General features: G+C 41.2%; 1 protein-coding gene across 1 annotated transcript in view; it reads right to left on the minus strand.

Annotated features, from left to right (window-relative positions):
• Positions 1 to 26289, minus strand: part of LOC145413720 (uncharacterized) — a 519498-nt gene that overhangs the window by 140209 nt on the left and 353000 nt on the right. Inside the window, exon 2 of the mRNA XM_080283376.1 lies at positions 24127 to 24176. Coding sequence (XP_080139502.1) covers positions 24127 to 24176 — 50 coding nt within the window. The remainder of the gene's footprint in view (positions 1 to 24126; positions 24177 to 26289) is intronic.

The raw sequence follows: 26289 nt of genomic DNA on the forward strand, positions 1-26289 counted from the left end.
CTTGAGAGCCAAATTTCATACGACAGACTCTATCAGGTTACCTGAACCGTATGATATTCTTTGTACAGTCGCCAAACTTTCCACCTGGGCCACCTAGCCGCGAGGGGTGGGTAACGGGTGCTGGCAACAGTGTATCTGTTTGTTCGTGTGTACATGCACGACGAAAGGTCGGATCATCGACTGTCGTCTTCCACAGTGAACCTAAGTCAGAGTTCATCCCAATATTCAGTCGACAATTTTTAGCCGACAGAATTTCAAAGGAACTTCTTGAAAGTATTGGATAATGCGAGTATTGAAAACAGTAAGTAAAAAAATCTGAAAGACCGCATGTCTACATATACTACATATTTATAAACGTATTCTTTTTCATTATTACATGATAAACCCATGGCTAAAAATTGTCTACTGAATATTGGGACGAAGAATCGTCGTGTGACCGGCCCTTACGGTAGAAAAATAGATCCCGGTGTCTGTTCGTTTTGCATTTCGCTAGTCCTGGGCCGGTCTCGATTAAACCTATTGAAATACCATTCTTGATCCAAGACATGATTAGATAAGTTAGGTCATCAGTCGTTACAGGATTACTCAATGGGCGGATATTAATTTAAACTAAGTAGAAGAGATAGGAACTGTAGATGTCGGAGATTGAAACATGTTCGTTGAGGCAGAATACTGCCTCGAGTCAGCTAGTCATGAGTCGACTGACGTAATGTGTCCACCCCTGAGTGTTCCAGCCTGTAATGATAATTTCATGTTCGTTATGTTGCATTTACCAGCCACATAAGTAATATCACAGGCAGTGGTGATATAAATATCCCAACAATTCATGATTCAATAGCAATTGTGCTTAAAATGACTGGAAGCTTTTGTATACTGTGATGGAGAGGTGGTGTCATCATCTTGCTATAATGTTGAGATAATGTTCGGTGAATAATCGATGAGCGTGTAAATGTGTGACCTCATACATAAGCGGCACTGCTCACAATCAGTTTTCCTTGTAATGTGTATTTCAGTCATTCGTTAGATGAATGGACTATACTTTAAAGGTGTGCTGTAATGACCATAGTCATGTGAAATATGATACAGTAAGTAATTATCAGAGCTGATATAATAGCCACATTCGACAACAATATGCACAAACTCTTTGCCTGTTGAAGTGACAGTATTTTAACCTCGTGGTGCACCAAAGAACACATAAAAACATCTACCTGAAGTACTACCAACTTGGAAAAAAGCAACCGTTAACAGTGTCTGAACATCATCCTAATGTTTATTGGTCAGTGTCATTCATGATGTGAATATGGCAGGTAATCTTACTTGTAACTCGACGTAGATGTTAGGTAAATGCATTCCTCTTCAACCTATACTGATAATGGTATCCAGTGATAACACTATGAAATGGAATGACTGATATAAGGAGAGAGTGCGAGAAAGAAAGGCTCGGAGCGATTCCAGTATATAGTGCATTAACATGTTATTGGAATTATGTAAAAACAACATAGAAAATAAAATGTTTAGTATTGTTAAGAATGCAGATATTTAGTAGAGTGGTAATGGATCTCAAAAACTAGTTCGGCAATTATTATCATAGGCGGTATGGATAACGTAACCTCCGCCCCCCACCCCCGTCCGGCGCCTGCCCTGGCCTTCACTATGCAAAGCTCCCCCCTTAGGCAGCTCTCCCACACAGGCGGTATGGATAACGTAACCTCCCCCCCCCCCCCGTCTGGCGCCTGCCCTGGCCTTCACTATGCAAAGCTCCCCCCTTAGGCAGCTCTCCCACACAGGCGGTATGGATAACGTAACCTCCCCACCCCCGTCTGGCGCCTGCCCTGGCCTTCACTATGCAAAGCTCCCCCCTTAGGCAGCTCTCCCACCGGCTCGACCAGTTGCAGGAAACCTGTCGCATGGAATTGTTGCGTGCCACAGGTTGCACGGACCAAGGCCAAATAAGTATAGTATTATATATACTATCGTATTATATAAAATAGTATATATTTATATCATAATATTATATATATTACCTTACTATAAAATTAATATAGTAAAATTTATTTGGCCTTGGTCAGTGCGACCTGTGGCACACTTCAATTTTCCGTGCAAACGCCTTCATGCAACTGGCTGAGCCGATGGGAAAGCCGCCTTACTCCTGAGACATTTTTCTCCCCACCCAAATCCTGAGACAGTTTTCTCCCCACCCAAATCCTGAGACAGTTTTCTCCCCACCCAAATCCTGAGACATTTTTCTCCCCACCCAACTTCGTACTCAGCCATCTATGGGATGAACTCTGACTCTGACGGAGGTTCACTACGGACGAAGAGAGTTGATGATCCGAACTTTCGTCGAGCATGTACACACGAACAAACAGATACACTGTTACCAGCACCCGTTACCCACCTCTCGCAGCTAGGTGGCCCAGGTGGAAAGTTTGGCGACTGTACATGACACGTTTATAACTGGATGTTGCCTGCAGTCTGCCTTTTACAACGCGGTATCTCTTTTATAAAAGCCTCCACAAGCTCAACACGAGGTGAGCTCTTTGCGGCTCCTTTCCTGCACACAGCACAAAGCCACCGGCCCCTCCCACCAAATGTGCCTCAGTCCACCCCGGTAAACTTAACCTTTGTCAAGTTTGAGGTTCAGTTGAAGGGGGACAGTCAGCGTTGCTTGTGGGGGAGTTTGGAAAAAAAGAAAAAGAGTAATAAGGAAAAATGTTAATAAAATAAGTAGAGAGGTTAGAAAACGCAGAGGAGACAAATGCAAAGAGAGCTGCAGGTGAGAAGACGGAAGTAGGGAAGAAGAGGAAGAAAAGGAAAAAAGATATAAAATGAAAGAAAAGTAATGAGTAGATGGAAGAAAAGGGAAGACAATGTACAACCAGGAGAACTGCAGGGAGGACCTTGGAATAGGAAGGGAGGGAAGTATCAGAGAGAGAGAGAGAGAGAGAGAGAGAGAGAGAAGGATACGTGAAGGAAGATAGGGAAGTGAGACACACACACACACACACACACACACACACACACACACACACACACACACACACACACACATGCATACCCCAAATACAATCACAGAGACAAATATATACGTTTACTCACAAGTACACACAGACACACACACCCGCGCACAGGTAAGCACACACGTGCATACCCCAGATACATTCACACACACAAATACATACGTGCACACAAGTACACACACAAATACACACAACTGCATATATACAAGTTCACACACACACACACACACACACACACACACACACACACACACACACACACACACACACACACACACACACAATAATATCCACTGAAGGAACATTTTAAGTTGATGATGCTTTGCCTCTTGGATAATCAGAGTTTTAAATATAGTCAAATATCATCATCATCATCATCATCTTACTTGTCTTTTCAGAATTAAAGTAGTGGCTGGTTATGGAAAAATGGTATGTATGGAGTAAAACAGCACATTATTATTTTTTTTTTTTAAGTTAGAAAGTCAATATCCACTAAAGGTGAAGACAATGTTACGGGCGTAAAGAATGAGGATGAAAGTGTTATTTGCAGAGGCTAAGAGGCTTGTGGTGGTGGAGAGGCTTACCTCCTTGAGAGAGAGAGAGAGAGAGAGAGAGAGAGAGAGAGAGAAATTGTGTGTGTGTGTGTGTGTGTGTGTGTGTGTGTGTGTGTGTGTGTGTGTGTGTGTGCGTGTGTGTGTGTGTGCGTGTGTGTGTGTGTGTGTGTGTGTGTGTGTGTGTGTGTGTGTGTGTGTGTGTGTGTGTGTGTGTGTGTGTGTGTGTGTGTGTGTGTGTGTGTGTGTTTGGGGATAGCGAACAGAACCAGAGAAACATTAGTCTAACCTTCCACATCTGAGACATTTTTTACTTGGTAGGAATAATCTACTAAGACAGCCTCGAAAAAGTTAATCTTTTATTAGTTAAGTTTACGTTCACCAATCAATTCATGCGATCAATTAACCTGTGATTGGCCTGGGTAAATCCCTTTACAAGGACTCAATGTAACCCTCTCACCACAACAGGTCTTTCATTGAATAAATAAAATCGTGTGGCCATAGCAAGACTAAACTAGAGAATGCTTCATTTAATGGGTAATTATGATTAGAGGTAACCACTGTGTGATGTCTTTTTGAAGCTGAATAATATTGCCTGGCAAGAAAGAAGGCTTGGGAATAATGCCAAACGACTATACACAGATCATTAAAGGCAGAGTCTGTTTATGTCACGACTCAATACCATGTTCAAGCATTGAATTTAAATCCAGATCCCCATTTGCACCGATCAGTTAACATGGACAAAGGGGAATTACACCTGGTTCCGAAGTATGACTGGCCCGAGGATCGAACCCAAGATCTTTCAGTTACTATCTGGATGTGATACCACAGCACCAACGTGCTCCCCTACCTCGCCCCGCTGTCTTGTCGCAGCAAGAACTGAGTAAAAGAAGTTATCATTCAAAGATAATTAACTCGTTCCCTTGCATGACATGCTATTGTTGCTTCCACCTGATGTTTCCATGATTATTAGAGAGATCCCCCGTGATGAGTGTGACTGAACTCGTTCTCCATTATTCCATTCTGTACGATGACGCCTTTTACTGATGGATGACTGAATTTAGTAGAGAACCCTCGTAGTGAAGGGGTTAAATTCAGCATCCGTCAGTTATTCTGTGTACGGTAACGTCTTTTGTCTTTATTGTAGCCACATTCAAATCATTTTATTCAGCAAAGACCCCTCATAGTGAATGGGGTTAAAATCAGTGTTCATCAACCCCGCTTCTGTACGGTGACGTCTTTAGTGCTTTAGTTTAGTTATTTTATTAAGCAAAGTCCCACACACAGTATAAAGCTTAAATTAACAAAGGAGTGAGCACGATAGAGAGTAAGGTGATTGGTTCTTGACAGTAAATCACTGAAGTTATGTTTATATTGTTTTTGAGTATTTGAATACCGATAACTATGTGTAAAATTAATTGAAAACTTTGCTTACTATATAATGCAGTATTGTTGGTTGGGATTTATAACTCTCATGGTCGAGACAGCTCTACTATTGTATTCCAGTCAAAGTCATAACATTTCTTTTAGGTGAGAGTGAAAAGAAGATCCTGAGAGTGTTAACAGTCTTATACAACCACTACCCTCATTGTCTGAACACCTGTGGTATTCTTCTACACTCAGTGCCAGTCGATTTTATTCAGCTGGGAGTGAGTATAGGAACCTGAGAATGTTAATTACGATAAAGATCGATAAAATACCTTGACCATTATATTAATTTGTCGGCCCCTTCTAGTGACTGGGGCCTGCACATTTACGCATTTGTTTCTGGATAATTCGTTGTAACCAAGAGATTCATGCGTTGTAACCATGAGATTCATGCGTTGTATCCAGGAGAGTCATTTGTTGTAACCAGGAGAGAACTGGGCCAAACTGGAGCTCTCAGAGCGGCTCCAATAACCTTGACCTTGTCTAGCTGGATGCTAGGCGAGGTTAACCAACGATCTAAGTCATATTCACAGAGTCTGAAGTTGCGAACTTATATAAATACTGCAAGATTCTGTTGTGAGTACCAAGTCAAGTTTATAAAATGAGCTCCTTAGTGTCGTCTTACTCCCTCTTTGTTCATTTCTAGGTCAAGAGACCCCAAGGGCCCAACAGTAAACAGCTTTGCTGTTCTATTTTTTTCCGTTATATTTTATATGCGGATTTGGGGCTGTATTCATGATCTTCTTGAGGTAAGTTGCTTTTGTTTATGCTTTTATCCTAATTCCTACCAAACACTTCGAAATCAATCTGAAGTTAATAATAGCAATGAAATAGGAGAAAAAATTACTTCCGACAATATTCCATTGTTATGAGAACTTGTGAACAGTAAGAGTTATCCAAGGTTCTCTTATGACACAGTTCCTAAATATCGATAAATGTGGGAACAGTTTATTACCTACTGTATTCTCTCAGTTTTTCTTTCTTTCGTCTTTCTTCCAAACACTTTTTAAGTTAGTGTCATTGCTTTCTTTTTCCACAAATTCACTGTAAACTTGTCACACTTGTTCCTTAGGACCATACCCTCTGACACCTTCTTAGGAAAGGGCTTTATGGGGTCAAAGGCCAAACCGTACAGACTCTCAGATGTGGGGATTCCATGTTCATTGATCATCATGTCAATTTGCACAAAAGTATGGCAGCGGGCATTAGTTGTGTGGTGACCATCATGCACTCCCTTGGGAATTTTGGCAATCTTTACTAAAGTACGAGTAATTTACTTTACGGATGTTACTCTCGGGGACTTTTGAGATTTCTCAACACCTCTTCCTTGCTATTTATACACCTCAGCATCGTATGTTATTTATGTAAACTATGTTGATATTAAAAAGATATAAACCTGGTGCAATATGTAAAACAAATAGCTAAGGTAGAGGTGATACAAAGCCTCCCATGCCGCCTACAATACAAGCCTGTATTGCAGAGTGCATGACTAACCACTGAAAAATGAAGGTGGAGTAGCGGGAGGGGTGAGACGCTATGAGGCGCTTAGCCGCTATGCTTCTCTCCGTATCATAGGCCTCTGAGCCAGAGGCCAGTAATTCACTCTGTCCTGGGACAGAAGACCACTACCTCATCCGGGTCACCACTTACATCATCCATAGCCATGACCTTAGGTACCAGTACTCAGTTTTAGCTGAAGGTGGATGGATACTTGGCACCGTGGAGTTAGCTGTTCACCAAGGGTGCTGACGGTCAGCAGCATCGTAACTAGCAACACTAATCACTGTGAATTAGAATGACCATAACTGGGTGTAAAATTAGCACTCAGAATACTGTAACTACTTCACATCAGAATCTGAGGTTAGCCAAAACAGGATACCAGAGTTGTCCCTACCATGAGAGGCTAAACTGATTCTATTTGCTCCCCGTCGCAGAATGGAAGACTGAATTCCACTGAATGGAACTGGGAATTAAAAATAAATATTCGGAACTCTCGGGAGTAGTGGGGAAGGCCAGGGAAAACTATAACTCATTCTCTATACTTTCCTTTGGCTGAATAAAATCGTTTAGCTGTAGCAACAAATAGAGTTAAAACATGTCTATAGTAAGAGAATTAAGTGTTTATTATGGAAAGTTATTAATGAACCTTATAGGAAGGCTGCTATGGTTTAGGATTACACACACACACACACACACACACACACACACACACACACACACACACATGTACAGTGCACCTGCTTGCCTGGCGCCTGCCTGTCTGTCTGTATTTAACCATATGTTTCTGAATAAACCGTATATGAATGCATTAATCGGTGGGATAAAATGGTATTTAATTGTTATATATATATATATATATATATATATATATATATATATATATATATATATATATATGTGTGTGTGTGTGTGTGTGTGTGTGTGTGTGTGTGTGTGTAAACAAACAGAAAGAGAATCAGAGTCTGATATATATATATATATATATATATATATATATATATATATATATATATATATATATATATATATATATATATAAGCAGCATTCTCATATTATACAAACAAACATACAGACAGATGAACAGGGAGACAGATAAACAAATCCTGAGCCAGATCCAGAAGACCACAAATCAGAGGGGGAGGCAGACACAGACAGACACTGACAATGGGCTTAGATGTTTTGTGTGCCGAACAAAAGGTTAGAGTTGATGCACCGATACTGTTGCGAGGGGAAGATCGGGTGTGGGGTGGGTGGGGGTGAGGATGGAGAGGTACGTAAGGGTTGTTTAAGTAGGTTGGTATGTAAGTAGGTGGATATAATGGGTTTGGGAGCGGGTAGGAACGTAGGTGAGTGGATAGGTACGTGAGGAGGTTAGGTCTTGGGATGAGTGAATAGATGTACATTTACAGTAGGTAGGAGGGATGGTTGGCTGGTGGGAAGGTTGGCATAGACTTTGATAGACTGGTTGGTTGGTTGGTTGGATGGTAGGTTGGTGAGGATAGTGTGCAGGTGCGTGGGTGAGCAGATTGATTAGGTCAGTTGTGGTATGGAAGAGTAGGTCGGCAGTGGGTAGGCAGATAGGTAAGTAAGAAGAGAGGCAGTTTGAATATCTGGAAACCAAGTTGGTAGGCATATATGAAGGTTATGTGGTTAGCAGTTATGTAGATAGGCTGATACGCAGATAAGAAGATTGGGTGGAAGTAGGGTAGATAGATAAACAGATTACCAGATATGTAGGTAATCAGATGATTGGATTATTAAGTAGGTAGATAGGTAAGTATGTAGAAGGGAAGTAGACAAGAATGTTAACAGGTAAGAAGGTAAGTAGGGAGACCGATATACGCACTTAAATAGGTAGGTAGATACCCTGGCAGGTAGGTACTGTATAAAAAATGTAGGCAGACAGATAAAAGGTACTTGTGATACATGAGGGCAATTAATCCCACATCCCTCACCTGTTTTAACCTTACAAAAATAAAATGTCAGATGACTTATCAGTTTGACCAGATAAAATTAACCCCTTTAATCCGATGAAGTATTCTCCATTTTAATCAGTCCATCACCTAAAGATTTCATTTAAGTAGGACCTAATGTAGCAAAAGAGTTAATGAAGACTACACTTAACCCTTCTTGTTCGAACAGTTGTTAGAGGAAATTGTGCGGCAGTAGCAAGAATGAAATACAACACACGGTATCTAATGGAAAGAGTTTTTCAGTGTATCATCAATATCTATTATTTCGGACCCACTCGCGTCTATTATGGTCCCCACAGATATCCACCATCAATTTCTGGGTACCGTTCGACAATTATTGGATGAAAAGCGGCAACCTGTTTGTGTAGGGAGGGTTAGCGTTTGTGACGTCACCGGAGGTAAATGGGGGGACCAAATTATCAAAACATATTCCCGCAATTTTCTGCAATTGTTTCAGATCACATTATTTACTAACAGAGTTTGCGTACAGCTGAAACAAAAAAAAAAAAATGAAGCAAACATTTATCGTGCGTTTCCGCAAACAAAATACTTCACCCAGTAACTCTGACACTTCACTCCTCATACCCAAACCATCTCAGCCTACCAGTGTTCATATCTTCACTATTACTAACAATACCCAGACGCCATCTTAGTTTTGAACACGTTGTTCTGTTTCTCAGTATGGCATTTCACATCAGCCTCAACAGTCTAATTTTAGTTCGCTCAAATCTGTGTACACTGTATCCTTAACTGCCCACAATTCGCTGCCAAAGAGCATTGCAGCTCTTACACATGAAACCATGAGCTAAAATCCATTTCATACGAAGTTTCCGGTTTCTGGCCTAACGGGCAATATTTTCCTCCAGCCACTTCGGACTTTGGCTGCTGAGCTGACTTCTGCATAACCTGTATAATGATCTCGTCACCCAAGCAGCAAAAGACTGCACACTTCAGAGCCAAATTTCTTACGACAGACTCTATCAGGTTACCTGAACCGTATGATATTCTCTGTACATGGCACGCTTATAATTGGATGTTGCCTGCAGTCTGCCTTTTACAACGCTCCATCTCTTTTATACCAGCCTCCACAAGCTCAACATAAGATGAGCTCTTTTCAACCCCTTTCCTGCATACAACACATAGCCACCGGCCACTCCCACCAAAAGTGCCTCAGTCCACCACGGTAAACTTAACCTTTGCCAAGTCGTTCAGTTGAAGGGGGACAGATCAGCGTTGCTTGTAAGGCTTTGGAAAAAATCGAGTAATAAGGAAAATGGAACAAAATAAGAAGTGAGGTTAGAAAACACAGAGGAGGCAAATGCAAAGAGAGCTGCAGGTGAGAAGACGGGAGTAGGGAAGAAGAGGAAGAAAAGGAAAAAAGAAATAAAATGAAAGAAAAATAATGAAGTGATGGAAGAAAAGGGAAGACAATGTATAATCAGGCGAACTGCAGGGAGGACCTTGGAGGAAACAGAATAGGACAAATGTAGGAAGGGAGGGAAGTATCAGAGAGAGAGAGAGAGAGAGAGAGAGAGAGAGAGAGAGAATATGATAAGCGGAGGCAGTAAGTAAAGAATAAATTAAACGGATAGACAGGTCGATATATAGATAAAATGTAAAATAAGATATTGATAGATAAATACATACATATACATACATACAGAGAGAGAGAGAGAGAGAGAGAGAGAGAGAGTGACAAGTGAAGGAAGGGAGGGAAGCGTCACAGAGAGAGAGAGAGAGAGAGAGAGAGAGAGAGAGAGAGAGAGAGAGAGACCGGTGATGGCCGATGGATTGAGAAAAGGGAGGGAGAAGTTTGGACAATGGAAGGGAGGGAGGGAGCGAGGGAGGGAAGATTGGAGGGAGGGAGGAAAAATTGTAGGATATTGTGTGTGGGGCCCTGAAGCAAGGAAGGTAAGGACGGACTGAGATAGAGGGAGGGAGAGGAGAGGGAGTAAGCAGCGTAGATGATGAGGGAAGAGAATGAAGGATGGCCAGAGAGAGAGAGAGAGAGAGAGAGAGAGAGAGAGAGAGAGAGAGAAGAATAAGCTTCAACCTTTAACAGATGAGAGAGAGAGAGAGAGAGAGAGAGAGAGAGAGAGAGAGAGAGAGAGAGAGAGAGAGAGAGAGAGAGAGAGAGAGAGAGAGAGCAGAATAAGCTTCAACCTTTAACAGATGAGACGAGAGAGAGAGAGAGAGAGAGAGAGAGAGAGAGAGAGAGAGAGAGAGAGAGAGAGAGAGAGGCCGGGGAGCACAACATAAGGTTCTGTCTTTAATAAATGTGGAAGTGGTCAGTACGTAATGTGAAAAAATCCTGAAGGATTATGAAAAAATGAATGAAAGTGAAGTGGTAGATGGTGGCGACCATCATCCATTTACTTGATGTGGTGCTCCCTACTTCTTCCTTAGCCTTTTCCTCTCTTCCTATTTCTCCCATCTTTCCTGTCACTTCTTATTGCTTTTCTTTCTTTTACAGGTGGCTTTATATTGAGTGACAAGCCAAATGGCTTCCTGTGAGCCAGGAAACCATTAACAACGCTGGATGGTAACCATATAACCAAACCATACGTGCTTCCTACGTGTCAACAAGTGGGTTGGTGGAGGGTTAGTGCCCCTCCCCGTAAAACAAATAACTCAAAGTCAAATGGCCACCCCTTACGGGATTATGGCGTCTGGCAATATATAGATAGAAAGATAGAAATAAAATGTGCGAAGAGAAATAAAATGGTAGAAGTGGAATAAAGAAGCAAACTGTTCCGGAAACAAGATTAAAAAATAACTGAATATAAATGTATTCCAGTATTCCATTCTTGCCTGAACGGTCCAGGAGATAACGATCTAGCTTTAATTTGTCCTGATATCGCGGTGGAAAAGTTGCTGACTGAGGAAACAATGTATTTCCACCAATAAACAACTTTTCCATGTTTGTATAAGATAGTTCTTCCAGATATGTACTGAGTAAAAATGTACGTTTAATGAAAATCCAAAAACAAACTTTGAGTAAGTTTAAACGTTTATTTTATTAAAACTCTTTCGTTTTGGTTGCTGTGCTTGCATTGTATTCAAGCTGCCAAATTTTGTACAGATAAGAGAAATCCTACCAGTCCGAAACTTTAAAAACTCTCGCGTAACCCATTTGCATCAGCTAAAGAATCTAAACATTTTTATGTAGTCTAACACAAAACGATTTTGCCCAGAGAAATATAAGCTGTTAAAGGGTTAATGTATTATGGACAAGATTATAAGAGAGGTCAATACAAGAGTAAGGAAAACCAGTCAAGACTGGTGAACGGTGGAATATTTTGGAGCTGATTTATTTGCGATGCCTCTTGCTGACACTGATCGGAATTTTTGGATCAGTGGTTCAGAATTTCATGTATGTTTGTTATTGGCGATATCTTTTCTTTATGGAAGGAAGAAGGTACTAAAGGCCAGAAGCCCGCAAGACTATTCCTTCCAGGAAAACATAACAAAATAATAGAAAGCCAAATTCAAGATCAGTTCATTTCGAGATGCCTGGACACAATGTATTTAAATAAATGGAGATCATAGGCAATAGGAAGTACAGACAGAGGAAGACATTTCCAGGTTTGACTTGTTACATACATGAAAGACTGGGAGTATTGGTTAACTCTTGCATTACAGAGTTGGACAGAAAAGGTACGAGAGTTTGTTGCTAGACGGTTGCTATGTGCCCACCGGAGTGGTGAAGGAATGGAAGCAGACAGTTCACAGGGGCAGTGACGATTGAAGTAGCGATAGAAAAGAGATAAAGATGCAACAATGCGGCAAAAAGGCAGGCTGAAGTGAGCCAGTAAAAAAAGGAGAGTAATGAGACGAAAAGCTTTTGACTCCACCTTGTTGAGGAGAGCTGTATGTTGGGGTCTCTCCACACATGAGAGTTGTACTCTACACATGGGTGAATAAAACTCCTATATAAAGTACGCAACTGTGCAAGGATAAAGAAGACTTGGAGTCGGCTTAGCACACCCAGTCTCTTGGAAGCAAAATTTACAAGTGAGGTATATGATCTTTCCAAAATAAATCCTAAGAGAATGTAACACCAAAAATGTTCAAACATGGTGCAGGATTAAGTTGGATATTGTTAAAAATTAGAGGATACACCTGTGCAAGATTTTGGTGGGTTGAAGGATGTAAGAACTGAGTTTTTGATGCATTAAAAACAAGATTACTTTTACACCAATCAGAAAAATGAGCCATTTCAGACATTAAGTGTGCCATAATCTCATTCCTTGTTTGTTGAAGTAACTGCTGAGATGATGTTATGAGAAGTGAATGGAAATATGAAGGGTGGGGTCATCAGCATATATGTGGATAGGGTTACTGTAGATGTACAGCTTGGAGGGTAACTGGTGAATAAAAGAAGAGAGTTGGTGATAGGACGGAACCCTGAGGAACACCACTATTGATGTCTCTAGTAGAAGAACGGTGGAGATCTACAAGGCAGCTATAGCATGACCGGACAGGAAGTTAGCGTGAAGGCACAGCTAGAAGGATAGAAACCGTAAGAGGAAAAGTTGGAAATTGAAGATTTATGCCAGACTCGATCGAAATCCTTTGAGATGTCAAGTACTGTGGCAAAGCTTTCGCCAAAGTCCCAATAGGAGGATGAGCAGGAGTCTGAAAAGAAGGTGTGAAGATCGCTAGTGGGCATCCATGGCAGAACCCATACTTTAGATCGGAAAGGACATGACAGGAATTTTCTTTAAAGAATAGATTCAACAGCTTTAGAAATACAGGATGTTAAAGCAGCTGGGCATTAGTTTGAGGGCCAGGAATGGTCACCTATCTTTGGGACAGGCTGTATGAGAGCAAACTTTCAGCAAGAAGAAGAGGTACAAGTCAACGGACAAAAGCAAAAGAGTTAACCTATGCAGGACAGAAACACAGAAGTATAGGTCTTGAGGACAACAGGATGGCCCATATACTTTGTTAGTATTGAGGCCAGTGATGGCAGAAGGTACATCAACTGAAGAAATTTTTAATGTTAGTCATGAGGAAGTCAAAGGAGGTGTGTGATGGAGAAACAGTACCAGAATTGTCTAAGGTGGAAGTGGAGGAGAAAGTTTGAGCAACGGGTTCTGCTTTTTCAGTAGGAAAAACAGCAACAGAACCATCAGAGCAGAAAAGAGGAGGGAAGGATGATTGTAAAGTTGTTAGAAAGGTTTTTGGCAAGGTGTCAGAAGAACCAGGAAGGATTTGAATCAGACAGTTCAGAGCATTTAGTACGAATGAGATTATTCATAGCAAAGAAAAGAAGAGACTTAGCATGGTTCCTGGCAGAGACATAAATAAGATTCAGGGGTGGGTTGGATCCAGTAGGCTTTCTCCTTGTTGTGGACAGCATAGAACAAGCATGATTAAATATTTTTTTTCTTTTTTTCGCATTAGTCACAGGATAAAGAAAGGAATGTATTCATTCATGCGTAAGCGAATAACCTCCGTAATGCATTGAGGCACACTGAGATGGCACTCGGCCATGGAAGCAATAATCATTCTGTGGTGTACATTACACCACAAAAGACTGCACCTCACATTTCACCCACACATGTGGTTCACTTTCCTCGTGGCTTCTCCTCATTTCACCACACACGTGTTTTCCTTCCTTCATGGCTTTTTCCACACCTAGATCTCGGAATCAGCATTGCCATTGGTGCCGCAACCAATAGAATCGAATTTCTCTTCCCTCCTCACCTGTAGTGGTGCCTAAACCAATCAAAATTGAATAATTAGGTGACCTAGGCCTACCTGTGCTCCACCCCCTTATTAAGGGTCTTAAAAGCGAGCGGGCTACCTCACTCGCCCCATTTCTCTCCACTCTCCACATCACCCTGGCTGCTACCTGCTCTGCGTCACTCCTGGTAAATCTGGCCACGTGGTACAACTTTACACATACAATTACACAAACACATCAGCCCAGCGCTCCGGCTTCTCACTAAATTTATTACTCATATTTTTATTCTGTAACTATTTATCCAGGTAATCGATGGCCTTGTACTATTTTGAAAGCATTAGGTAACTCTGTATTGTTCCAAGTCAATAATCACTGTCCTAGCTATTTCTTCCCAGCACAACTGCGTTTATCTATCCTTACCATTTGCCTTGGTGTAGCCCCTAGTAAGATATACCCATAACTAAATGCTACAGTGGTGACCCTAACTTACATAGAAAAAACGCCACATTGGTGACCCCAACCTAATAACAACCACGCCACGTTGGTGACCCCCAACTACATAGAAAGAACGCCACAATTCCAAGGAAAATAAGAGAAGTACTGCCGGAGGACCTCCAGTCAACAATTCCAAAGTGCCACAGCCGCCACTTCTTGGGAATATCCACAAACCTTACCGGAGTGATGGGACAGGTTAAGGTGATACGGTTGTGACTGGAGGAGCCCAATGGAAAGAAGATATAAACACCATAGGGAAGAGAATGAGTTGTAAGGAAGAGGTTCGGTATGTTATAACTCTCTCCAGGGCAGTTAGGGATACAGATAGGATGCTGTACAAGCTGCTACAGGTTATTAAGGATAGAGAAAATGTAGGCTTGTTCACCAGGTGGATCACTGAAAGGAGAGGAGAGCAAATGATGGTGGTGAACACTGATATCGCTTAAAATGGAGATTTCAGAAAATGAAGAAACTGATAGGATGTGTTCCATCTTATAATTAAGTTACTCAAAGAATTTTTCATAGTTAGCAGAATTCGGGGAAAAGTACACAGCAGGGGAGGCGTTGGCTCAATCGGTAGAGAGGTGACCTGCAGGTTCAAATCCCCGCTGGGGCAGGGAACAGTTTAAGGATTTGAATTTCATTAAATCAGACTTTACTGATCTACCAGAAGACCCACCGACATGTAAAAATACCCCCGCTAATATCAATACACCAGTCCTGTATGAGACAGCCCTAGCATGTATTCAGTACGGACGGTGGGTGTTAGCGCCGAAGTGGAAAGGAGTATGGTATGTAGGAGGACTACTGTGCCTTGAGAGCAGGCTGCGAAGCCTATGCCCAGAGTCGGACCCATAAAAAAAAAAAAATACATTTAGTCAGAATGGAAGGATAGCCAAAGCCAGAGAGTAGAAAAATCAGAAGATTCAAGTTAAGGAACATGAAAGCAAGATATGTTGTTGCATACTTATACACATCACCCACCTTTGACTGTGAAATGACTAGAAAAAGTAGGAGGACACAGAGAAGGTTATACTATCAGTCACTTCAGACAGTTGAGTCTCAGTGATGAATAGAAGGTGAGGTTCAGGAGAAGACGTGATGTTCAACAGGAAATTAGAGGAAAGGCCACTAATGTTCTAGAAATGAACATGGGGTGGGTCAGACAGTGGTTCCATGCATCTCACTTGGCTGTCACAAGGAGAGGAGCGGATGGTGGGGACTTTTATGGCTTCCCTCCTCCCTGGGGACTTCAAGGCTGGGTGCTGAGATGGCATTCTTATTGATTTTAGAATAATGGAATAGGAAGTGTGGTGTGTAATGTCCATGCAGTTTGATGCTTACAATCGGAGGAAACTGTGAAGGAGAATATGCTGGCCTACTCTCTGTGTTACTGAAACACTGAAAGAGATCAGCAAAGTAGGATGATGAGAAGCTAGCCTCGAGGTCTGAAGAAACAGGAGCTCCAGCTCTCCTTCTAGCCACAGGTGAAGTACACATGCAAAACACTGACTTTTCTCTCTATCTTCACTCACTGCTTACTCGCTCACTGTTCATTCACTGACTGTCCGATTCTTACCTACTGGCACTTTGTCTGAGGACTGCGTCCTTCACTGATTACGCTCACTGTCTGACTTACTAACTCTGTCACTATCTCTATCGTTGTCCATCCACCAGTGACTCACTGGCTGACTTGCTGAGTGTTCACTGATTGTACATTACTGGCTCTTGACTCTCACTGTCTGGCTGGCTAACTGCCACCCACTCACTGTCGCCACAGACTAATGGTCCATTACTCTCTGGCTCACTAAACTCACTCCATCCATTACTTTTCAGCTAAATCTACTGAACCATTCCGGAGTGGAAATGGTCCTTTAAATAAACCTCCCCTCTCGACTCCACCTACGAGCGTAGCCCAGAATATTCTAGGGCCTAGAAGAGAACTCTCATTCTCTCATGCAATAATGCACATATATTTACAACACACAATAACAATAATTACTAGAACTAATTCCTAATGTAAGATAGAAAAATAAAACAGACATACCGAAATGTCCAGAATGTTCCTCACATCTCCAGATATAAACGTTAGCCTTAATCCTATGGCAAATCACTTAATTTCAAGAATATTCCTCACGTCTCTAGATATAAAACAATAACCTAATCCTACCACCATAACGGTATATATATATATATATATATATATATATATATATATATATATATATATATATATATATATATATATTGTTACGGAACAGAGGGTTAGTGCCCTTCCTCATAAAAGAACTAAGTCAGAGACAAAGGGCCACCCCTTACGGGATTATGGCGTCTGGCCATAGATAGATAGATAGATAGTTACGGAACAGAGAAAACTGTCCCTCAAAGTTCCAGGTTCAAAACAAAAGAGTTAGGTAAAATTACAAGTTAAAGTTTAATGCTCAAACTAACAACTAAACATTCAGGACTCATAAGGATAATGTAATGGCAAAAAACAGGTTAAATATATGGTTAACTGCAATAGCCTTTATTAACACGAAATTAGCAAGAGTAAATTTATCTAAGTCAGCCCTGATAAAATGAGAAAACCGGATAATGCTCAGTGAATATAAGATATATTATTACAGATACAAAATATTATTACTGCTGGCTGACACCAAAAACACATGAATCACAAAAACCTCACTAGGCCTACGAATTAACACCTTATGATATACAGTACAAGAAAAATGTAATAACACTTATACTCAAATTACACAGCTGCTAGATGGTTGGAGACTTCATGGGCACTCACAAAAATAATAACAACTGTACAGGGGAGGACAGAGATGTGAGCAAAATGAGGAGTAGATCTAAGTGGCAATTAATGCAGAGACTGAGCTCATTATATAGGGGCCGGCAGAGCTTGATACAACTTGTAAGAAGGACGCGCAAATGAAGCCATAAAGGACAAAGAGTTGACAATCCTGCTCTGAACAACAGAAAGAACGACTTACTCTACTATAAGGGTAGAAGGGGGGAGTGAGGTAGAACACGCTCGTGATCAAACATGCAGCATAATGTACGTTAGAATTACACAAAGGATGATGAAATCATAGGCTATGTAACACCTCCCCACAAAGAAAAAATAAATTTACAAAGGAAATTTCTTATTACTCTAAAACAATCTGTCTAAAGTCTAGATAAACAATCAGCAATAACATTTTCTTTCCCCTTGACATGTTGTATGTCTAATGAATACTCCTGAAGAAGTAGACTCCATCTTGTCAATCTCTGATTTTTATCTTTAAACTTACTAAGGAATTTCAGTGGGTTATGATCGGTATAAATGACAATGGGGTCAAGACCAGAACACAAATAAAATGAAAAATGCTGTAAACCCAAAATCAAAGCCAAAAGCTCTTTCTCAATAGTGGAGTAGTTCTTTTGAGGTGGAGTGAACTTCTTACTGTAATAAGACACAGGGTGTTCAATACCCTGATCATCCTCTTGCAGCAAAACAGCCCCTGCTCCTGTATCACTTGCGTCAACAGCCATCTTAAAAGGCTTTGCAAAATTTGGAGTAGCGAGCACTGGCTGACTTAATAGGATAGCTTTAAGTTTGCTGAAAGAGGATTCACAGTTATCGGTCCAGACAAATTTAACTCCCTTTTTCAGTAGGTCTGTAAGTGGTGATACAAGAATTAAAAAGTTAAGAACAAATCTCCTGTAATAACCTACCATTCCCAAAAATCTTTGTAGCTCTTTCCTACTTTTAGGTCTGGGAAGATCACTTATAACCTGAACCTTAGCTCCTGGTGGTGCAACATGTCCATCACCAATTACGTACCCAAGGTACTGAACTTTAGCTTGACCAAACTCACACTTTGTTAAATTAGCTACAAGATTAGCCTGAACCAAACGCTCAAGAAATTTACTGACATGGAATAGGAGATCTTTCCAGTTGTCACTGAAGATTAATACATCATCAATATAAACAACACACCCTGCCAAACCCTCTGTTACAACATTCATGAGCTTCTGAAATGTGGCTGGTGCATTCTTCATACCATATGGCATTACAGAACATGCAAAAGTCTTTCCTAGTGTCACAAAACATGAGATCTCCCTAGCACGTTCAGTCATAGGTACTTGCCAGTATCCCTTTAACAAATCAAACCCACTCATGCACCTAGCCCCTCTGATCTTGTCCATGCAATCTTCCATGCGAGGGAGAGGGTAAGTGTCTGTTTTGGTTATCTGATTAACACGTCTGTAGTCGATGCAAAGCCGCTGTGACCCACCTGGCTTAGGGACTAGAGGGCCAGGAGAACTCCACTCACTCTGACAGGGCTGAATCATCTTGTGGTCCAACAGATAGCCAAGCTCTTTCTGGATGAGAGGAACTTTCACTGGGTTCACACGGTAAGGAGGCAGTTTAATTGGCTTTGCGTCTCCAACATCGACATCATGCATCAACACAGTGGTTCTTCCTGGAGTGGCACGGAACACTTGCTGGTACTCCTGCAGTAATGCCGAAAACTCCTGCCTTTCCTCGGGAGGTAGATGAGAAAGCTTAGTCTGGAGATCATTCATGATATCAGGATTCTTCCCCAAACTATCACTCAGGCTCATGCTGCATGGGAGAACTTCACTTGCAGACTCGGGTGGAACAGCTACAGTGCAGACTGGGTTATTTTCGTCCCGCCTGTGATATAACTTTAGCATGTTGATGTGACAAAGTTGCTTGTTCTTTCTACGATCTGGTGTGGCGATGACATAGTTGACATTACTGAGTTTCTTCTCCACGAAATAAAGACCACTAAACTTGGCTTGAAGAGGTTGCCCATGCACCGGTAGCAGAATCAAAACCTGATCTCCTGGCTGAAAGTGGCGTAAGCTGGACTTCTTATCATACCAAGTCTTCATCTTCTCCTGAGCAGCTCCTAAATTCTCTCTCGCCAGCTGTAAAGCAGTGGACAGCCGTTCTTTGAACTTCATCACATACTCCAGCAGGTTGACGTCATCTTCCTCCGACAGCCAGCATTCCTTGAGTAGCTTAAGGGGTTCTCTTACTTCATGGCCAAACAGTAGTTCGAAGGGTGAGAAGCCCAGTGATTCATTTGGAGATTCTCTTGTGGCAAATACAACAAATGGAAGACCTTTATCCCAGTCTTTCTGATGTTCCAAACAGTATTTCTTGAGCATCGATTTGAGTGTTTGATGATATCTCTCCAACGCTCCTTAGGTCTGGGGATGGTAAGCTGAAGACGTGATCTGGGTGATGCCCAACTCTTTCAGAGACTGCTTGAAAACATTTGACATGAAATTACTTCCCCGGTCTGACTGTACCTCCTTGGGTAGACCAAACTTAGTGAAGAACCCCAGCATTTCCTTAACCACGTTCTTTGCTGAGATATTTCTAAGTGGAATGGCTTCAGGATAACGAGTAGCCATATCAATCAGGGTCAACACATTAGAAAATCCTGAAGAAGTCTTAGGAAGAGGGCCCACAGTATCCACCAACACACAAGTGAATGGCGCCTCAAAAGAAGGAATGGGAACTAAAGGTGCAACCTTTTCGGTCTGATTACACTTCCCCACAACTTGACAGGTGTGACAAGACTTACAATACCAGGAAACATCCCTGAAGATACCTGGCCAGTAGAAGTGTTTCAAAATGCGTGCCACAGTCTTCCTCACTCCAAGGTGTCCTGCCAAACTGGAATCATGAGCCACTCTAATGATATCCTGCCTACAAACACAAGGGATGACAACTTGATGTACAACCTCCCATTCACAGTCGGCTGATGCTGTTGGGGGTCTCCACTTTCTCATAAGTACTCCTGACTTTATATAATAACAAGTAGAAGCACTGGCTGACCCTTCCTCACTGCAAGCAGAGTTAGCTAGACCTTTCAACTCAGGGTCAGCAATCTGCAACTCAACCAACTCTTGACGAGACAAATTATCAACACTACGGGGTACTGTCTCATCTGGTGAGTTGTCCAAATTAGCAAGAAGTGTCAGCTAGGATAACATCATCATCATCATTATCCTCTAAGTCACCAGTAACTTTAGACTTGGCCCTAGTGACAGCACATGCAGGGAACACATCAGGGACATCACAATCCTGGGTCGCAGCCACTGGCTCACTAGACAACTGAGGAGCTGGACACACTTGACTTCCACCAATATCATTTCCAAGTAAGAAAGTTACACCTGACATTGGGAGTGTCTCAACCAACCCAACCATAACGGAACCATTAACAAAACCAGACTCTAAATTCATTCTGCACAGAGGGACAGAGAAGTAATTATTCCCTACACCTTGTAAGATTACAGTTTCATCAGAGGAATTAACATTAGAGCCTAGAACACTGGTCAGCATAAGGAATTGGCAAGCACCTGTATCACGATATATTTTAACTGATTTCCTGTCATTATTGTCCAGAGGACTGACAAAACCATCAGACAGGAAATTAGCACATGAACTCTTGAGAGTGTCACCCATGTTACTGCTCAAAAGAGGAGCTTCATCATGAGAATTTAATTTACCCCTCAAAGCAGGTTCAGTTAACTCAGTTAAAGAATTCTGGGAACTCTCAAGGGTGGACACTAGACCAATTGACTGAATATTTAAAGGCTCCTTTTTGTTCATATCATGCTGTCTCCTGAAACATTTCTCCGTAGTATGACCAAGCTTACTACAATAAGTACATTTACTTTTCTGAAATCTAGAGGTGAAGCTGGTATTTACTTCCTGAGAAACATCATCTTTATTCTCTTTCCTGTTACCTGTACTCTGAGTAGAGGCAACATACTTACTCTCAGCTTTCCTTTTTTCTCTAGAATATCTCTTGTGAGCGAGAACATATTCATCAGCTAAAACTGCAGCATCAGACAAATTATCTATTCTTTTCTCATCAAGATATAGGCTTACATCTTTATTAATACACCTTTTGAAGTCCTCCAGCAAAATCATCTGCTTAAATTTACCAAAATCAGAATCCACATTCTTAGAATTTAACCACTGCTCTAACAGATCTTCTTTGATTTTTGCATACTCAACATGGGATTCCTTATCTTGCTTGTAAGTTGTCCTAAATTTTACTCTATAGGCTTCAGGAACAAGCTCATAGGCCTTAAGAATCAAGCTCTTAACTACATCATAATTATCAGATTGATCGTGAGGCAAAGATGCATAAGTTACTTGAGCTTTACCGGTGATAACAGTTTGAAGGAGTACTGGCCAATACTCTTTGGGCCAATTAAAACCTGTAGGTAGCCTCTCAAACAACTGAAAATACTTTGTTAAATCAGATTCATTAAAAGGAGGGACAAGTTTAACATTTTTAGCCACATCAAAATCATCAGAGCTAGATGATCCAGTTCCACCTTGTTTCATGCGATACTCATGGTCTGCCTAAATCCTAGCTAGTTCAATTTGTGCCTGAGCCTGTGCCTGTGCCTCCTGAATACGAGCCTGACACTCAGCCTCCTTAGCCTCAGCCTCCTTAGCACGAGCCTGAAACCCAGCCTCCTTAGCACGAGCCTCCTGCAGGGCTAGCTGTAACTTAGCTAATTCAATCAACGTTTGCTCATTTGGAGGAGTTACATTAAACAAGCTTTCATTAATCATGTCAACAATTTGATCTTTAGAATGATGAGAGCGAACAGCAATTCCCAATTGTTGAGCAACAAGCTTAAGTTCATTCTTTGTTCTGTTATCTACATCACACACTGTTTGCACATTTGACAAAAAATCTTTGGCTTCATCAAGCGTAGTAATAGTAGACATCATGAATAAATCACAGTCACAAAATATCAAGCAATATCCTTATGATAATATCCTGAATATCCTGAGAAGAGGTCGCCAAATTTATGTTACGGAACAGAGAAAACTGTCCCTCAAAATTCCAGGTTCAAAACAAAAAAGTTAGGTAAAATTACAAGTTAAAGTTTAATGCTCAAACTAACAACTAAACATTCAGGACTCATAAGGATAATGTAATGGCAAAAAACAGGTTAAATATATGGTTAACTGCAATAGCCTCTATTAACACGAAATTAGCAAGAGTAAATTTATCTAAGTCAGCCCTGATAAAATGAGAAAACCGGATAATGCTCAGTGAATGCAAGATATATTATTACAGATACAAACTATTATTACTGCTGGCTGACACCAAAAACACATGAATCACAAAAACCTCACTAGGCCTACGAACTAACACCATATGCTATACAGTACAAGAAAAATGTAATAACACTTATACTCAAATTACACAGCTGCTAGATGGTTGGAGACTTCATGGGCACTCACAAAAATAATAACAACTGTACAGGGGAGGACAGAGATGTGAGCAAAATGAGGAGTAGATATAAGTGGCAATTAATGCAGAGACTGAGCTCATTATATAGGGGCCGGCAGAGCTTGATACAACTTGTAAGAAGGACGCGCAAATGAAGCCATAGAGGACAAAGAGTTGACAATCCTGCTCTGAACAACAGAAAGAACCACTTACTCTACTATAAGGGTAGAAGGGGGGAGTGAGGTAGAACACGCTCGTGATCAAACATGCAGCATACTGTACGTTAGAATTACACAAAGGATGATGAAATCATAGGCTATGTAACAATATATATATCTATATATATTTTTATATATATATATATATATATATATATATATATATATATAAACTCTCATAAGTAATCTCCAGTAAGAAAAAAATAATGCACTACTAATTCATAGAGGCAGGAGGTTTACGTGGAAATCATTCAGTTAATGTAACCAGTAAAACGCCCTTGTCAGCGAGTTACAAGCGAGGCCATTTAAATCTGAAAGCATTGAAATATCGCCTTACACCCCAAGGATGCCTAGAGTATATTGATGGGTATCTACCTACCAAGTTTCATGTCTTTATGACACACTGTCTGGCCTGTGGCCCTCTTTAGAAGACTTTCGACATGCTATACTTGGTGCATGTCACGTGCCACGTGCACCTCCATGGTGTGATGAAACCTGTCGAAAACAAATCTTAAGGAATGGGGCTGTCATATGGTGCAAACCAAACTGTGATCGGCCCTGTGGTTACTGAGATACAGGCTTCTCAAAAATGTTATGGTTGGGCCGGGTCAGGCCAGGCCGGGTTGGACTGGGCCGGCTTGGACCGCTCATATGTGAGAATATGCCACTACTTGAAGAGAGACTCTCAAGGGCTTCGCCCTAGCTCGTAATAACTTTTCAGTATGATGGTGTACTGTTTATTTTACTTTTTCTACTTGCAGATGATTTATTCAGTTTCAGGAGAGCGACCTAATGGTGAAGATGTTAATGAGGGATGATCTAACCCCTTCCTGTTTAGGAGGCTTCCCTTGAGCTGAATATAATTGTTGAGAGTTGATAAAAAGCAAATAATAATGACTACCTCTTATTTAAGGAGTTAGATTTGTCCCTCTATTTCTCAATATGATGTTCACTTACTTTATAGGGATGCAGGGCTGGTGGTGACCCGACGTCCCGTTTTCTTTCATCTGCGGTAGAGAGAAAATGGAATTATTATTAGAGGCAGCCTTATTGTTTGGAATATTTCTGTGTAAAGTCTGGTTATCATGGTCTTGGCGGTTTCAGAGCTTTCTAATCAGCATCTCTCCCTCTCTCTCTCTCTCTCTCTCTCTCTCTCTCTCTCTCACACACACACACACACACACACACACACACACACACACACACACACACACACACTCACTCAATAAAATATATGTATTGGTAGTTATGGTCTTACATAAAGATATACAAACAAATCAGTATTTTGATGAGGACGAGGATGATGCGCTGAGAGAGAGAGAGAGAGAGAGAGAGAGAGAGAGAGAGAGAGAGGTGTAATAGTGTTTGTATGTGTGAGTGGGTATGTACATAAGTAGAAAGAGATCAATGTTATTGTTCTACTTTTTGTTGTAGCTCTGGGCTTATTTCAATTTGAACCCGGATTGTAGGCTGAATCTGCCCTACTCTACAGTCTGCCGTCCTCCAGTCGGCGGATAGGAAGGGAGGACCTACGTATTCCAGGGAGCTGAGCCTCCCGGTTATAATGTTAGTGTCATCCCTCAACGGCACTCGAATACAGAAACATCTTGGTTTATTTTGACAAATGGATAGGAATGGGTGGATGCGAAAAACAAGAATAAGCTTAAGTTCATCATTCCTCTAACGCTTCGTACTGCACACAGTCCATCCTCAGAGAGACTACAAAATGGAGGGAATCAGATATATTTACAAACAGGACGTCCCTAGGACCTGCCTCGTGTCCATTGCAATTGACTGCCCTCCGCTATTGTGTTCCTCTGACCTGGTGGTCTTTTCATGACCTGATCCCGCTCCTTCCTACGCTCAATTGCTCCCCATTCCCCTTCCATTTGGTGAAGTCAAAGCCACGCCTGCCGCAGCAACTAACCAACACATAAAGTTATCTATATGGCTGGTTACCTTTTGTACATATATGTGCAGCCTCTAAAGCTTTTGTCATCTTTTTGTCTAACCCCTTCTTTAAAATCATACATTCCCGCCATTTTGGTAGATGTCGGCACTGATCTACATGCAAGACTAGGGAATTTGAAGTGTTATGTCTACGCACATCTGCTTTATGTTCTGTTGGTCTTCTCGCAAGACTTCATTCAATCTCAGGTATATTTACTTTTGGGCAACCATTACAAGGTCTACTAAACTTAACACTTTTCATTAACGTTACACTCACCTTTACCCATTATTAGTTGGCTGGTCTTTATCCCTGATGAAGGAGCTATTCTTAGTCCCTCTTTTTGTAAACAGTTACCTATTACAGAAGGCTTGTCCGAGTTTGGGGCGGATATGTGTCTTTCATTCTCTTTATTATCGTTAATATTATAACATCTGTTGCTTTCCATTATACAGTACTTCTGTTTTATTGTTTAGACTTATGAGCCAACCTTCAGGGTAACACCTCTTTTTAAATGAATCTCTTATACACTTAGATTATTCTCCAAAGATTTCTTTACTATATACCCTATACAAGCTCTCAGGAAAAAAAAAAAAATATATCATCACGCCTGATTTCGTTCCGGTACTGTTGACCTTCTTTAAACCAAGAATTTTACGTCTTGATCTTTTCTCCATATTATGGCGCCTAGAAATGTTATACTATTGTCTTTTTCTTTTTCTTCTGGAAAGTAGATACAGTGTTTAGCATACTTAATTCATTCTCCATATCTGTTCCACTTGGCACTATACGTAGAGGCAAGCCACGGCAGCACTGAGGGGGCAGTCCATGGGTAGGCCCTTATCCTGTACATAGTTTTCACCGTTCAATATAAATGCTTGAGATGCCACGCACAGTGAGTCAAGTTTTTAGTCGCCTCTTGGTAATGGCAGCTTCTCATCTACGTTCTCCAACTCTCTTTCCACTGCTCGCATGGCCCCTTATGGTACGTTAGTGAATAACAACTTTACCTCAAAAGTCACTGATACCTTGTTTCATAAATCCTTGGTTTCAAGTAGTTCTGTGAGGTCACTGGACTTTGTCAGGTGAGCATCGCTGATGGTACCTAGCGCACTGAACAAGGGTTTAGCAAATTGTTTGGCCAGTTTGTGGGGTGCACTTCCAGTGCGGAA

This window comes from Coenobita brevimanus, chromosome 97, assembly GCF_032717465.1.
Source record: "Coenobita brevimanus isolate Jiangsu-jjx chromosome 97, ASM3271746v2, whole genome shotgun sequence".
Lineage (NCBI taxonomy): Eukaryota > Metazoa > Arthropoda > Malacostraca > Decapoda > Coenobitidae > Coenobita > Coenobita brevimanus.